Source organism: Melitaea cinxia, chromosome 1 (genome assembly GCF_905220565.1).
Source record: "Melitaea cinxia chromosome 1, ilMelCinx1.1, whole genome shotgun sequence".
Classification (NCBI taxonomy): Eukaryota; Metazoa; Arthropoda; class Insecta; order Lepidoptera; family Nymphalidae; genus Melitaea; species Melitaea cinxia.
Genome location: NC_059394.1, coordinates 2,892,989 through 2,910,431, shown reverse-complemented (window position 1 = coordinate 2,910,431; position 17,443 = coordinate 2,892,989). Strand labels below are relative to the sequence as shown.

General features: G+C 35.4%; 1 protein-coding gene across 1 annotated transcript; it reads right to left on the bottom strand.

Annotated features, from left to right (window-relative positions):
• Positions 1-380: 380 nt before the first annotated feature.
• LOC123666297 lies at positions 381-1,985 on the bottom strand. The gene is made up of 2 exons (XM_045600458.1): positions 1,829-1,985; positions 381-1,377 (listed from the first exon to the last, which is right to left on the bottom strand). Exons 1-2 carry the CDS (start codon positions 1,920-1,922, stop codon positions 695-697), a joined length of 777 nt encoding a protein of 258 aa, XP_045456414.1. The 5' UTR covers positions 1,923-1,985; the 3' UTR covers positions 381-694.
• Between the last annotated feature and the right edge of the window lie 15,458 nt (positions 1,986-17,443).

The window sequence follows — 17,443 nt, the reverse complement described above, 5'->3', positions numbered from 1 at the left end:
TAAAAGTTCTTCTGCGTGACCAGAGCGTTACGAAATATGTGATCGGGCGAGGCGAACGAAAAATGGGAAGGAGGTATAAGTAGGTAAAGATAGAAAGAGTTGCGTTTTAAATGTATATTACTGTAGGGGTAACTATAGAAAATTACTTCAGTCGTGTGGTCTAAAGCACAATTGATTTTTTAAGAGTAGATATGTTTTTTATTTATTAGAACAGTTTTATTTGAAAGACTGAAGCTAAATAAAATTTGCAACAATACAGTAAGTATCCTGTTAACTAATAAGATTTAATTACCTGCCGTTTGTGGTTTATTTTATTACAATGTGTAAATTTATTTTTGTATTCTACCTAACGTGTATGTAATATAAATAAACAACCAAAATTGTTTAAAAATGTAATTTATTGTTAATAACTAAAATTTATAATCGAATATTCTATATATCGGTTTATCACGAAATTGTTCAACAACAAATATATTAGCATTTATAATAAAAAAAAAATTAAACGTTTATTAAACGAGTATTATGCCCTCTATTATCACTACGTTGAACTTATATACGGCAACAAAATTCACTTGAACCCAGATCGAAACATCGAGGCGCATGTTATAAGTTTACGCGCTAGATGGCGCTAAAACGTTCGAATGAATAAGCAATACTAAAAATCAAAATGATGTATGCTATTACTACATCGTTTTTACAGTTTACTGTCTGGTCTTGGGGGTCCGTATGCCGTCGCGTGGCTGGTGGCGACACCTCCTCGCCCTGTGCTGAAAGCGTTAGCAATAGCGGTAGCCCCACCAGGTGTACTACCAGATCTTCCGCCATAACCGAAGAACATCGGGAAATAGGCTCCTGCTGGTATTCTCGGAGGGTATTGTTCTGCGTCGTCTTCGTCATCATCTACTGGCCTTTTAACTTGTTTCTTTTTAGTAACACGTTTTTTAGGTGTGGGGACAACTTTATCGACCTCCTCTATTTCAGGCTCAGTTAACTCTGGTATCACAATAGCTTTAAGTGTAGTGGGAACAAGTTCAGTTTTTTCAGTCGTTTCAGCGATGTCTGTGGGTTCAGTGACAGCCGGCAATTCTGGAGCAATAGGCTTCTTAGAAAACACTGCTGGTTGTTCGGGCAAGGCATCGGATTGTTCTGGCACTTGAGGGTAGTAAACTTCATTCTGTTGTGGGTAGTTTAGTTCCGGTTGAGTTTGACGCCGTCTGTCTGGCAGGTAGTACTGACTGGTTTGTGGCTGGTACTGTTCTTGGGGCCTGAACATGAAAGCAGCCATGCCAGCTCCGACTGCTCTCGGGTTATAGTATGGATTGTAGTAACGACTTAGCGCCATGCCACCGCGAGAACTATCCACAGAGCCATATGAAACTGTAAAAGTTCAACAATTTTTACAAATTGTTACAAAAATTTACAAACTTATTTGTCTAACATTCCAATCAAAATAAACTGTAATTGGTTAAATTCATAATTTATTATCACTGCTAGTTATCTAATATATAAAATTCTCGTGTCGCAGTGTTTGTGGTTAAACTCCTCCGAAACGGCTTGAACGATTCTCATTAAATTTTGTGTGCATTTCGGGTAGGTCTGAGAATGAAATCGAACAAGATCTATTTTGCATATCCCTCAGTTATAAGGGGGGGGGGGTATTAGCGGGGCTTATAACATATATGGTGAAACAACGTTTGCGGGGTCAGTTAGTATCTTATAAAACTACTCATCTGTCATGTGAAAAATTAATGATTTTACATTTAATAAAAAGTATCCATTAATTAACAGACAGTTATAAAAATTCAAATAATGAGAATATTCAACTCACTCGAGTCTAGATTTCCGTAATAACTGTAAGGATATGGATATCCACTCGCTTCCCACAAAACACACGCAAATACGAAGAGCGCGAAAATCTTCATCGTTCACTGGCACACGTATTCCCTTTGTGAGTCGAAGGGTGTTGTGTGGTATAATGTTGTGGAAGTATTGTTCTTAAGGAGCAGACGGCGCGTTATATAGTCCAGTCTGGCTCAGCTAATTGGGATGCAGGACACGCTGGCCAGCCTGCGCCTGCGCACGCTACGATCACTTTACACGATTCGACAGTGTTCTCCGACCGTTATGGGAAACTGGACATCTCAGACGGATGCCCGACACGTCTAACTGGTGAAACATTGCACTTATTGTTTTGGTTATCTTAGTTTTGATCTCCGTGACTCATTGATGCAGTTCGCTTCCGTTTTTCCGTTCCGAATTTTTAACTATTTATTACTTTTTTATATTACTTTTATAATCTACGTATGTTTGTGTTTTGTCTTGTTTTGATTTTTTTTTATTACATCCAAATTATTTGTAGCCATTTTAATAGCTGTTAAAAAAATAGATAGAGTTGGGTATTTCAATTTTTTTTTTATCGAAAGTTGGGCAAACACATTAAACTGGTGATCTCTTGAAGAAGAATTTTAAATAATTCTGTCTAAAGAACTAGTAAAATTTATAGCCTGATATTAACTGATAGGTTATCGTAATAAAAGTATAGTTTCGTTACTACAAATATTCTAATTTTAAGAATATTGAGTCCGAATTGTGTTGCCATTAATATGACTCAGTCCGTAATTTTAAAATGATTTACTATGTACAATTCTACACAGTGCTTGTGTAGAAATTACGAATAAAATGCAGTAATCTACTTATTCAAAGAAAAAGTTATTAATTAATGTAAAGTTAAGAAAAGCTAGGCCGATTTAGCTTTTTGAGTTTCAGCGATGTTTTGAATAGGATGTTTAAGTGACTGCAAACAGTAAAAACTTGACCAATAAATACTAAATCTATACTAGCTAATATTATAAAGCTGAAGAGTTTGTTTGTTTGTTTGTTTGAACGCGCTAATCTCAGGAACTGTTGGTCCACTTTGAAAAAACTTTGAATGTTAGATAGCCCATTTATCGAGGAAGGCTATAGGCTATTTTTTTTTCAAATTAACGCGTGTGAAATGGCGGGGCACATCTAGTCACATAAATAGATAATTAGGAAAATCAAACTTTACATTGAAACCAGACGAAGTCTGTCAGTATGTTAGCTTAAATTAATCGAATACATACATATACATATATATAAGTCTATACAACGGCAGTCTGTGTATAAAGTGTCATTCGTTAATATGTCACCGTTAAAATAAATAAGTCCAAGTGACAAATTTATTTGTATTAAGTTGGCAATATGGCTCAGACACAGCATTAAGTCACTGGGTGGTCATCCGGGCGCCGGCGGGACGCCTTCCTATCCATTACGTTTATTTACAACAGACTTTCTTAATGAATTAACTTTTTATATGACTTTATACTATAAAAGTTTGTACTCGTATACACTGCTAACGATCGGATAGTTAGAACATAAGCCTTCACTTCTTTGGGTTGATAATTAATTGTAAAAGTTAAAGTTTACGCAAAATCATAATCAAAACATCAAAATCTGAACATTATATTAAACTTAAGTGTTCCTGGATATTCAACTGGATATTCTAAGCGTCCCTTTACTGGATATTCTTCCCCATCTCGGTTTATCATAATTCTTAATCTAGAGATTGAAAATTAAGATAAACCGAGTATTATTATTAAATCTATGATGTTATTTTATATTCTAAAACCTTTAATGAAAAATATGTCTTATTAGTAATCGTCAGTAGCAATTTTCTACAAAATACATCTATTTACATACCTACACGCACGTGCATACGTTTCTACATACTCGTACACACGTTTATATCTACGTGTTAAAAAGATAATAATTGTGTTTGCTCGCAAACGAAAAAAAAAACCGGTTTCAATTACATAGACAAGTAATACAACGTAAGTAGACGAAAAAAATTAACAAACGCATTAGTCGTCACTACGATTTTCGAGGGTTCCCCTCGATTTCTCTGAGATGCCATCATCAGATCCTGATTTCCTTATCGTGGTACCACTCTTGCAATATTTCCTTTCCAACAAAAAAAGAATTATCAAAATCGGTTCATAAACGACGAAATTATCCAGAAAATACATAAAAAATATATATCCGGTTTAATTTCTAGGTTTCTCAACCTCCCCCTTTTTTGAAGTCGGTTAAAAAATAAAATCAATTCAATTTATTAGTAGTATTTGTTTTTGGAAGTTCGTTATTAAACTAATTTTTAATTTGTTTAAAAGATACGATCACGAACAATAACTGCGACAGTAACGTCAACAAACGTTAGATTAAACCACAGATTAAGTTTTTATTTTTCAATATTAGTAAATCAAATCCTACGTGTCTGTCGAGTTCATTCACGAGGATTTATCGCGCTAGCGCCGTGCGCCTTGCACCTTCTTAGAAACTTTACGATAACGCCGAGCAGAAATTGTAATGACTGAGGAAATTCTCATCGTTAGTGAAGCCGTAAATAACTTATACGTATGGCTAAGTAAGAACTTTATGTAGTATATTTAGGTACATAAAAAAGTATAGCTAGATTAATAGATCTTGGTCTTTTAGTGTAATATTCAACTTTCAACTATAGTTGTCTAGTGGTCGTGTCGTGTCGTCGTATATAGTCGTGCTGTGTGGCTACGGCACTAAAGAATTTAGCCACCCCCTCTCTTCCCGTGGGTGTCGTAAGAGACGACTAAGGGATAACAAGGTTCCACAACCACCTTGGAACTTAAGAAGCCGACCGATGGCGGGATAACCATCCAACTGCTGGCTTTGAAATACACAGGCCGAAGACGGGCAGCAGCGTCTTCGGTGCGACAAAGCCAGTACTGCGGTCACCAACCCGTCTGCCCAGCGTGGTGACTATGGGCAAAACACATGAGTTCACGTTATTTTTGGCGTAAACTTGTGGAGGCCTATGTCCAGCAGTGGACTGTATAGGCTGTAATGATGAACTATAGTTATGGCTAATTTGGATATTTTTATTTGAATGACGGCCGCTCTGAACATTGATCTATAAAAAACCCTCAATGGCACTGAAGCAATTGTGCGTGTGCCGTGTCGGCGGCGCCTAAACACCAACGGTCGCGGGTTCGATTCCCACTCGGAGTGGACATTTGTTTATACAAATATTTATTTCCGGTCTGGTTGTTAGTCCTTTTGGGTCTCCCCAGCGTGCCTCAGGGAGCACGTTAAGCTGTCGGTCTCGGTTGTTATCATCATATCAGGTGTACACCTGATAGCGATCGTTACTCATAGTAGGGAATATATCCGCCAACCCGCATTGGAGCAACACGGTGAATTAAGCTCTGATCGTTCTCCTACATGGGGAAAGAGGCCTATGCCCAGCAGCGGGATATTACAGGCTGAAGCTATGTGAATGAGGTATAAATTGTGTGTTAGTGTCGAAGTAGTTCGATTGATAAATTTTGATCTACATTTATGATCTTAATGTAAATATTTTATGTTCATATTAATGAAAACTTTATTTTGAATAGTGTAGTAATAAGTGTTAAATCAACGACATCGACCGTTTCGGTGTAGTGATGTGTGTGTCGTGTAGGTGCGAAACATCGGTTTTCTTTCATGTTTGATAAAAACCTTCTTAACAAAATTGCTTGGGTGGAGGACGTTAAGATGCTATTATTTTGACAATATCTATAATCTACTTAAGTGCAGTGTTTCCAACTGTTCGTTATATTGTTTTCTAATGCTTACGCGAATTTCAGTCATTATAATGAAACAAAATTTTCAGACTTTATTATTAGATTTTATGTTTTATATTGCATTTTATGTTTTACTATTTAATCCTGCTACTCCTTACCAACGTGAACGTTTTAAGTATCTCAGCGAGTCTCATGAGCGAAGCCTTCGCTCCGATGATAGTTTACTTCTTAAAATTCCTCCCCACTCCACTAATTTCTATACTAAATCATTTACTGTCCAAGCTGCTCGGCTTTGGGAGTCCCTACCTTTGCCCATCAGACGCGTTGAATCCCTTCCAATTTTCAAGAAGTCTGTAAAACACTATTTCCTTCAATTTTAATCCTTCTATCTAGTCACATATTATCTCCTGTCCTCACTTTGAATCTTATCACAATAATTCATTTACTATATAAACGTCTATGTATGTCTATTACAACTTTCCATTTATATATGTCATGTACGTACATATACTTTTTTTTTACATTATTTATTTGTCTAAATATATTGTATATGTTTAGGTAAAACTGTACACCTAAACTGTCTACATATATATCATTTACTCTACCCAAAGGTTGCCTGGAAGAGATCGCTCATTAGCGATAAGGTCGCCTTTTGTACTTATCTCCTGTTTTTATTTTTGTAATTTTGCTCACTCTTGGTGTACAATAAAGATTTATTATTATTATTATTATTATTATTTTATCGCTGTTTATTAAGTTAACTGTTTGCTACCAATTCTTACACATTAACACTTTAATTAATACAAATATAAATTTTAAATCTAAAATTGAAGATGATTATTGTTTTACAATTATTATCTATTATATATGGTAGCTTCTTTAAGTTTCAATTACGGCTAAAAACATAATAATAATTCCAATCCATATTTAAAATTTAACAGAACACCAAAATTATTCTATAAAGTAACTGAATGAACCGACTCAGTACTATTTTTTAATATATACATATTGTTATTTCAAACACGATGCTGCTACCTAGCTTTGTTACGATCCCCTCGATGATAAAATCAGAGCCCACGGCATAAAGTACCTCTAAGTAGTTATAACAGTCAAATTTGCGGGTTTGCACGTACTTCGCGCGTAGCCGGAAACATTTATATGACCACCTGGTTCTGTGGACCTGACTCACGTTACGATATTATCTTATAAGATGTTTATTGGTATCACGTAGGAATGGTTTGATTTATTATAATGCGAACATATGCAGTGTTTTTATAAATATATGCTTTGTCGTATAACGCTGTGATAGTGAGGTCTTCGTCCTATTATCTCAATGCGATATTTATTCAAAATAAACTCGTAAGTTTAACCGATTTGTTTTATTTAAGTTTTTTAAGATTTAATCTATTTTAAACGATTTCTTTAGTACCCAAGCGCTCTCTTTTTTCCATAACGTAGAAGTTAAAAGCGTTCGTTTAGTGACTTACGTATTTTGAAGTAATTTTATTATAGGTATATAAGTGTAAGATGAAATACAGTTACGTATACATATAACGAGTTCTGCTAATAGTGTAATATATATTTCATGTAATATATCTTCTTTATATAATTTTATTGTGCTGTGTGGCTACGGCACTAAAGAATTTAGCCACCCCCTCTCTTCCCGTGGGTGTCGTAAGAGGTGACTAAGGGATAACAAGGTTCCACAACCACCTTGGAACTTAAGAAGCCGACCGATGGCGGGATAACCATCCAACTGCTGGCTTTGAAATACACAGGCCGAAGACGGGCAGCAGCGTCTTCGGTGCGACAAAGCCAGTACTGCGGTCACCAACCCGCCTGCCCAGCGTGGTGACTATGGGCAAAACACATGAGTTCACGTTATTTTTGGCGTAAACTTGTGGAGGCCTATGTCCAGCAGTGGACTGTATAGGCTGTAATGATATAATTTTAATACTGGTTTATTATTTGTTAATTTAAATTATATTTTACTTGACTTGCCCGTTGGCGCAGCTTGTAGTAAACCTTTTTTTTTATCGCAGGGGAACCCATTTACGGGTGACATCCAGGACGCCCGGGTAGGTAGTCCTAGACTGTATGTTGGCTTCAGCAATTGGGGGTGCAATACTGACCTAACCCCTGCATCCTGGATCTGCAGGCAACACCCTCCAGCGACAAGCTGGCCTCGGCGAAAAGGCCAGACTTCTCCTCCATGGAGACTGTCCGGCTCACCTCTGAACAATCCCGACGACGCTGTGTCTAGCAGGACCGGGTTCCCATCCCGGCTCGACACGGGCACAGGCGCGTTACTGGAGGCGCAGTAAGTAGCGCCTCCTACGCACCCCCGTTCGTCGCCTGCGGAGAGGGGCCTCGTTGGCGGCCCCCTCACCCGCTCGTCATTCTTCTTCTGGGATATTACTGTCTCGCAGAAGGAAACCATCGCCTTCTAGGACTCGTAGTCGCCGAGCATCGCGGTGATGATGCTCGGCAGTGACAAGTCCCCTCCGAGGAAGTTTGTAGTAACCCTGCTTTCTGCTCCGGGGATCGTGAGTTCGATTCCCACCCCGATTCTGGGTGTAATAAATATGTTTATTTATATATGTATTATTTCTATGTATGTTTATCAAAAAAAATGTAGCTATACCAGTCGTCTGTTACCTATAACACAAGCATTAAGTTTGCTTACCTTAGGAACAGATGACCATGTGTGTATGTTGTAAATATTTATTTATTTATTTTTAATTTTATCTGTCTTTAGTGTAACACTTTATTATTATTTAAAATATAAATTAAATTTTTAAATTACATAAACATAGCATAGTGCAATTGGTACTACTGCTACAACTAGCGATAGGTACTTATCACCGAAATTGAATACAGTATAGAAATACTTTACTGCTTACTTACTGGTTCCACTGTAATTACTGTTAGATATTTAAAAAAAATGACAAAAATACATGAATATTAGTTTATAATACTCTGAAACAATGTAACATCCTATTAATTTCAATTTGAATATTTCTCCAAATAACTAAACACAGAATGACTTTACTTGTATTCCATTAAATATTGATGGTTTAGTAAATAAATCCTTAACATAATTCTGGAAACGTGTTGGATGTCGACATTGATATTCTAAGAATAATGCAAGTCGATCGAGTATCGTAACAATAGGAAACAAAGCATCAACAATAGTAGGGTTTGTATATAGAGGGTACAGGAGTCGCGACTCGATGCCATTGTGACATTTGCAATTCATAGCATTAACTCGATCACAAATATCCAGAGGAATAATACTTAAAAACATATATTTTACTAGCTCCGCGTGGAATTTAACAAAAAATATTTTTTCAGTTCGCAGAGGTCTAAAATAAATAAATTTCTAAAATAAAAGTAGCATATGTTACTCCTTATTACATCAGCTATCGTGCTGTGTGGCTACGGCACTAAAGAATTTAGCCACCCCTTCTCTTCCCGTGGGTGTCGTAAGAGGCGACTAAGGGATAACAAGGTTCCACAACCACCTTGGAACTTAAGAAGCCGACCGATGGCGGGATAACCATCCAACTGCTGGCTTTGAAATACACAGGCCGAAGACGGGCAGCAGCGTCTTTGGTGCGACAAAGCCAGTACTGCGGTCACCAACCCGCCTGCCCAGCGTGGTGACTATGGGCAAAACACATGAGTTCACGTTATTTTTGGCGTAAACTTGTGGAAGCCTATGTCCAGCAGTGGACGGTATAGGCTGTAATGATGACATCAGCTATCTGCCAACGACAATCCTCACGTCAAAATCGGTCCAACCATTTCAGAGATTAGCCGGAAGAAACATACAGACAGACAGACAAAAATTGTAAAAATGTTGGAATCCTAGCATAAATCACTATAATTTATACTTATATATTTCATTAAATTGTAGACACATTAGTAATTAATTTTGAATAATTTAAGATTTTTAGAAATTACCTGACCTTTTTCTGTTGGTTTGGAATACAGAAAATAGCCTCAATTATAACTTAAGCTTATACATTTGGTCACAACTTAGGAAATATAACAACACGTTGTCATACTTTTGTGCAGAAATCGTCAATATCAACCATAAAAATTGATGACTACTGAAGAAAAAAAAAACAAATTAGACCTATCACTCTCCTACAAAGTAACTCTTTAGCTTTACTTTATTACCTAGAAAAGTTTGCATTGGCATTATAATGTACATTAATCCTAACAATTGCCAGCCAGCCACAATCAGAGCATACACATTTCCAATTATCAATCTCTTCGGAGAACTGAATGCATATAGTTACCTCGGTAGACATTCAGCCTACGCCTCGCCTGTCAGATCGTACGATACGACATCGAGATACTGTGATAACAGCAAAAGAGGTGCAGTGCAAGGACCTCATGAACCACCGTTACTTTTGTTCTACTGCTCGTACTCTAGTCTCCACTACGTAAACCATGCTTCGAAAGTCAATACTGTTACCTATTATCGATATATAATCGAAAATTCAAAGAGACTAGTAACAGTCGGCTTTCTGTAGATCGCGTCTTTGATTAAATGCTATTATTAGTGATTACATACGTGCTTTGGTTTTTTCTTAAAAGCACGTACAAGAGAACCTATTTTGTAGGACTAACGAAAAAGTAGTGACGTCGGTGTAAGCGCGTGTGTATTTTTTAATTTTTTAATGCTTCAATTGATTTCGAATTTTACACGATATATCCTATATAAAAGAAATATATTTATGTCGTAGTCTACACAGAAGTACTTTTAGTGATAATTAACAAACTTTACATTACTTATTTTGAATTGTGTAGATATTTGTAAAAATTATTAAAATCCATATAAAATCCAATATAAAAGTTATGTTTTATAGGGGGAAAAGATAAAAATGTTAACGTATCCATCATACAGAACCTTATAACCAGATCATATTTTAGTAAAAATACGGCGTACGCCCTGATCATAAACTGTTATCGTAGCCTGACTGCAACATCGGAGGAATCGCAAGTGCGTTACTGACCCTACCCCTGGCTTTCCGACGGAACTCTAGATATCTTACTCACCTCAAAAACACAACAGTATACAGTACTGATTGTGAGGCTTACTCCGTCACAGCCCGAAAATCTAGAGTACCAGATTTTGAGCGAGTTATTTCTTGCTGTGCACTATATTTAATAAAAAAAGTTGTTAGAACATGTTCCTTTGCAGTTACGAGTACTTTTGAAAGAGTAAAACATAATTATTTAAAACAAGTTGATACAAAGAATTACAAGAATTAATATCACTTGTTGGAATAAATCTTAGATGTTTTATCAAAATTCATTGTATTATTCATGAGTATTCTTAGTAAAATAAATTTTAAATTATAATTTAATGATAGTTTATAACATAAAAAATAGCCGAGTTAGTGGATAAAACCCTCGAGAGTACGAGAGTGTGGTTAAAATATCTCGAGGAAATCTATTCAACAGTGAAAAATTTACATGTTGTTGAAGTTCAGAACAGAATAAAAATATATAAAAATCGGCTTACGTGACTTGTCCGCAGTAGACCTAATTGATAAGCTAATATGAAGCCATTGTCCGCAACTTACGATTTTCTAATGAAATTACGTGCTCTCTTCATCGGCGGCAGACAGACGTTATTGAATGCTATTCAAAAATCCAAATACGCAACTATTTCATATTCAAATAAAACTTGACGTCAAACCGCATTGATCTAACTGATATTACTGTTTTATAAACAAACTAACTTTTACCTGCAGTGTCGCTCGCAATGATTTTTTTATTCAATAAAAAGTATCCTATGTCGCTTCTCATATCTCCAAAAATATGTGTACAAAGTTTCATGATTATCGGTTTAGTAGTTTTCGCGTGAAAGCGTAACAAAAAAACTTAATTCACATTTATAATATTAATAGGGATTGGAAATTTATGCGATTATTAAGTAATAAAATGAACTCTATTTCATCTTAAAGTACTTAATAAAAAAAAAAAAAAAATATAACACGTGGTTCAATAAGTCCCGAGACTAAGTACTAAAAAAAGGTCTTTTTTATAAAATTAATTTTTATTCATCAACATGGTCTCCTCCAAGAGCGATACAGTCCCTCCAACGCTTTTCTAACTTTTCTATCCCATGTGTGTAGAACGATTTGTCTTTGGCTTCAAAATAATCCTCCGTTGCTGCGATAACTTCACTATTTGAGTCCAATTTCTTACCCTGAAGCATTTTTTTGAGGTCTGCAAACAGCCAGTAATCGCTGGGGGCCAAGTCTGGTGAATAAGGGGGATGAGGAAGCAATTCGAAGCCCCCCTCGTTAATTTTGGCCATCGTTCTCACGGACTTGTGACAAGGCGCGTTGTCCTGGTGAAACACCACTTTCTTTTTGTTCATGTGAGGCCGTTTATCCGCAATTTCGTACTTCAATCGCTCCAATAAGCACATGTAATAGTCACTATTTATATTTTGCCCCTTTTCAAGGTAGTCGATGAAAAGTATTCCATGCGCATCCCAAAATATAGACGCCATAACCTTACCGGCCGATTTCTGAGTCTTTGGACGCTTCGGGCGGCTTTCACCAGCCGCTCTCCACTCCGCTGCCTGCCGATTGGATTCCGGAGTGAAATGGTATATCCAGGTTTCATCCATTGTTACATACCGACGTAAAAAATCCTTTTTATTATGATTCATCAGCGCCAAACATCGCTCTGAATCATTGATACGTTGTTGCTTTTGATTAGTTGTAAGCAAACGCGGCGCCCACTTAGAAAAAAGCTTTTTCATGGCCAAATTTTTATGTAAAATAGTGAAAACACTACCAGCTGAAATCTTCACTATCTCGGCTATCTCTCGCACTTTTACCTTCCGATCTTCCAATACGATTTTGAGGACTTGGTTAATATTTTGTTGAGTCACTGCTTCATTTGGACGACCTGAGCGTTCCCCATCATTGGTGTCCATGCGACCGCGTTTGAAGTCGGCATACCACCGACAAATGGTTGCTTTAGAGGGAGCTGATCCTGCATAACATTTTATAAGCCATTGCTGTGCTTCAACGGTATTTTTTCCCATTAAAAAACAATGTTTTATCAACACGCGAAACTCGTTTTTATCCATTGTATCGAAATTACAACCGTAGCGTCACTTAAATGTTTCAAAATCAATAATTTTATTGTTCCATTTTTAAAAATTTGACACATATTCTTGTATTGATAGCCAGTACTTTTTAAAAATCAAAAGAGTTTTTAATATATGCGCCATGTCCAGGTTAGTCTCGGGACTTATTGATCGATCTAGTATTTTGAAGATTACAAATAAAAATAAGTAAATATTTCTTTTATTTTCGGAAATGTTTTGTAAAATAGTTTCATAAATCATGAAGTATCTGACTAAATGAATCGTAATTGAAATTGCTCAGGCCGAAGACGGGCAGCAGCGTCTTCGGTGCGACAAAGCCAGCCCTGTGGTCACCAACCCGCCTGCTCAGCGTGGTGACTATGGGCAAAATACATGAGTTCACGCCATTTTTGGCGCGATCTTGTGGAGGCCTATGTCCAACATTGGACTGCGATAAGTTGAAATGATGATAGTGGTTATGATGAAATAAACCTGGATATCTAAATCATCACGGCATGTCAGTCTGTACATTTCAATCAAAAAAAAAGCTTAATATTTTAGAGGTGAATCAATCATGCAGATCTTTGAGAATTGGCAAGCATTCATTTTTTAATTTTACACTTATCTTTCACAACCATCCTCTATATCCGTACATATATGATCTTTCGATTTAGATCCTAGTGTGTGTGCACTAATGCAAAAGGTACCTAAGTTATTTCTTTTTTAAGCTACATTATCGAAAAAACACATGTGTATCAGTGCCATTAACACATCTACCACGTGTCTTGTCGGACGACTGGTTTTCCTGTTCTTTGTACTTGTACCATATTACCATATACCGTCAGACGTGCCCAAGTTCACGATCGATATTGTTTTATTGCTTGTAGATCACTACGTGGTTCGCGTTGTAACACAAATTCTATTCAATTTTTAACAGTTATCGTTTGACGTAGTTTCGACAAAATTAATTCGGCTAAATGAAGCTTTTTTTTTAATTGGAAAAAAAAACTGTATTGATTTATAGAAACAGTAAATGAGAAATAAAATTTTTTTCTGAGTAATACTAAAGTATAAATTCAAGTTAAAACGTTATAAAAATGGAATCTTTTATTATTTTAAAAGCTAATTAAAATTATTTTATCGACGAACGAAATTGTAGAATTATCATATACTTCTAAAGTGACATGTTCATGTTCAACAGTGACAAAATAGCATCTATGACTTTGCCAATGTGTCACTTCTCTCTATACTTGGAGAAGATACGATTATTTCCCATATTTTACTGCAAGGAACGTACGTGGAATGGTTGACTATTCTATATGCCGTTTTCATGTCATTTTTTGTCTCATGTCACTTTTTTGTTGCACTACCTGGTATTGGTACTGCTGTACCTGGTCGTGTCTTAAATGTTGAATAATTCCCGTCTGTTATTGTTTGATAACTTGTATAGTTTGGTACAGCGTGGTCTACACCCATATTAAGTATTTTACTAATAACAATCTATCTATATAAACATAAATGAATTAGTACGTGTTGCTATGAGCGAAACTCGATAAGGTCTTGACCGATTCGGATAAATTTTGTTTTTCAAGTTTCATAGTACTTCGAAGAAGCTTCTAATGGAATAAAAAAAATTGCGCAGAAAATTATAACAGAAAACAACGATTTTTTTTAATTATGTGATATATCCACAGGCTTATTATGCCCGTGCTTTTGTTATCCCATATATTATTATTATTATTTTTTAACATGCATCGGTACTTCACCGCAACTTTAGAATCCAGAAGCCTTAATAACTAGTCTTAAAATTTCTAAAAGTCGACGTGAGTCCACTGATCAACACTATTCTACATATTGCTTTTTTATATTTTTATACAGTAATTATTTTTATTATATTTACACTTATTTGCTAACTACAATATATGTACACTTATTTTCTAAAACAACGATTATTTGAACTTCACTTGTTTGACTGTTTGAAAGACAAGACTGTCTGGTTATATAGTAGATAATATTAATGTCTTTCTATACGTGACATTGGCGGAATCAACCGTGCTATATTGGTACAATTGAAAGCCATTAAACCAATTAATCAATATCCTTAGACCCTGATTGACACCTTCGGAAAGTCATTATAGCACTATATTGACGGTTCTTCATCGAATTAAAAGTTTACCGAAGCTACTCAAATAAATATTTTTAAGCTAAGGAATGACCACTGACCTACTTTAAGATGCGATTATAATAGTATAAAAATAATGATTTTTAAATACTATAATATTATAGGATATAAAAATAGGTTAAATTGCCGTTCTGCTAATGTGTTAAAATACAATGTATTAGAAAAGATAAACACGTATTTTTTAGTATAATCATTTTAGGACTGACTGACTGACTCTCTTACTGAGACTGACTGACTGACTTTCTTAAAATTTCGTGTTTTAAATTCTTTTATTTCAAATACTGTAATATACGCAGACTGTTTCCATGCAGTTAATAACAGTTGCAATGAAGCAATATAATAAATATCTCGTTCTGTACAAAGAAAAAATATCCAAGAGTAATACAAGTAACTCTTGCTTACTAAAAAAAAAATCTATCACGTTACCTCACGATTGGCATATTATGCGTTGTTTTCAGAAAAACGTACCTCTTTGCGGCGCGGCAAATAAAGCACCTCTTTATGTTATTAACGACCGCCCCGGTGTTGTTTGTACTTGCTTATGACATTATTTTAGTCGTAGTTAGTAAAGTGTAAACATATATAATTGTATAGACAACTTGGCAGATTGGTATGATGTACGTAAAAAAATCACTCTATTTTGATATATGTAATTATAGGTGTTCGTAATGTAAGTAAGTGCACGGTGCAATTTCCAACACTTTTTTAGGTTAGTAGCGTATCTCTAATTTACACAAACCTATAATATACACTAATATACGTATTATTAAACACTACTACTTATACATACTCAAATTAATATCAAATGAAATATCAAAATCTGTTACAAAGCTTACAACAGACATACATACGAGTGATTTTATTTTATATGATGTAGTAATGTAGGCGGATACCGCTATTATTGCTGTCAAAACGTGTGTACGACTTGAAGCGGTCCAACTTTAATATTCCTGACATCTTTCAAAGCAATATATACGATTTAAATGTAGTCAAGACGGTAAACAAACAATTTGGTATGCTAATTGGTTGATTGATAATTTTGGTTTCTCGCAAACGAAAAAAAAAACCGACTTCAATTACATCGACCAGCAATACAACGTAAACGAAAAAAAAGTGAAGTTCCCGACTAGAAAAAAGGTCAGGCTCAACCAGATCATGTATCTGGACCGGATCAGGACCGGATGAGGCATGACAGATCAGGACCAGGTCTGGTCCAGATAGAGCTTGCCAAAAAAATAAATGGAAATAAATATCATAATAATTATGTTAAGTAACACATTTATAATATCAATTAGCTTTTTTTTAACAAACATTTTTTCAATAATATACATTCGTGCTTTTAAAAAGGACCGAACCGAACCGGCTGATTAGATGAGATATCCTGATCTGGACCCGATCAGGAAATCTCATCTCATCCTGATCAGGTCCAGACAAATCTTCTGCGTTACATACCTTATCCGGTCCAGATCAGGCATGCCCGGTCCGGTCCTTCTAAGGAAGACGAAAAAATTTCTACTCGGGTTAATGCGCATTAAATTTAAATGGGACCATATGACATGCACCAGCTTTCGATCAAAAAAAAGAAAAATTTTCGAAATCGGTCCAAGTACCCAGTCCAAAGTTCTGAGGATAAAATAAAAAAAAAAAAAAAAATACAGTCGAATTGAGAACCTCCTCCTTTTTTTGAAGTTTGTTAATGAAAAATGTTTGCGTTGTCGGAATTTATTTCGATTGTAGTAACTTTCTGATCGTACATATGCTAAACGTGCTTTGCTGGCTTTTTCCATTAGTTGTCACGTTTCATTTTTTTTTGCTGTCGTTTTGGTTATTGCCATGAACATATACCGTTTATAGCATGTCAGAATAGGCACTGACAGTTTAAAAAATTACAACTTTTACGTAAAAGATTATTATAAATAATATCAAAACCTAAAAATATAAACTATTAGCAGATGAAGTATTATTGTAAAAAGTAGGTTTGCGTGGAATGGCTCCCGCCATTTTTAAATAGCAATCTAATTTTCTTACTAAAAATCAATCGAAATAGTTATCCCGTAACCAATCAAGACTATGAGGAGAGATTTGTTATTTTAGTATGAATATATATTATATAATATTTTAGTTTACATACATGTATCATCATATCCGCCAACCCGCGTGGAGCAGCGTGGTTGGATTAAACTCCAAACCTTCTCCTATGTCGAGAAAGAGCCCAGCAGTGGGATGATACAGGCCGAAAATCACTCTTATAACCCTTACAATAAAAATTCGTAAATTATTTCTGGCGAATACATTTACGGCTTCTTTTAAATATTTTCTTTGATACCTATTGATGTATCTTACATTGATGTATATATATATGTATGTATCTTACATTACTGACAATGTTTTTTTTTTGCAATAGAAATAGTTTTTTAGAAAAAAAGTCTTTTATTACATACTTATACATAAAAAAAACGTAAGTAACTAACATTTACACAAAAATTAAAATTATTATTGAATTAAATGATTGTTAAA

Bases quoted from the DNA above. Each gene is read 5' to 3' on its own strand.
- LOC123666297 (XM_045600458.1), bottom strand. From the start codon at position 1,922: ATGAAGATTTTCGCGCTCTTCGTATTTGCGTGTGTTTTGTGGGAAGCG. The intron at 1,378-1,828 runs GTGAGTTGAATA...GAACTTTTACAG, and splicing joins TTACGGAAATCTAGACTCGA to TTTCATATGGCTCTGTGGAT.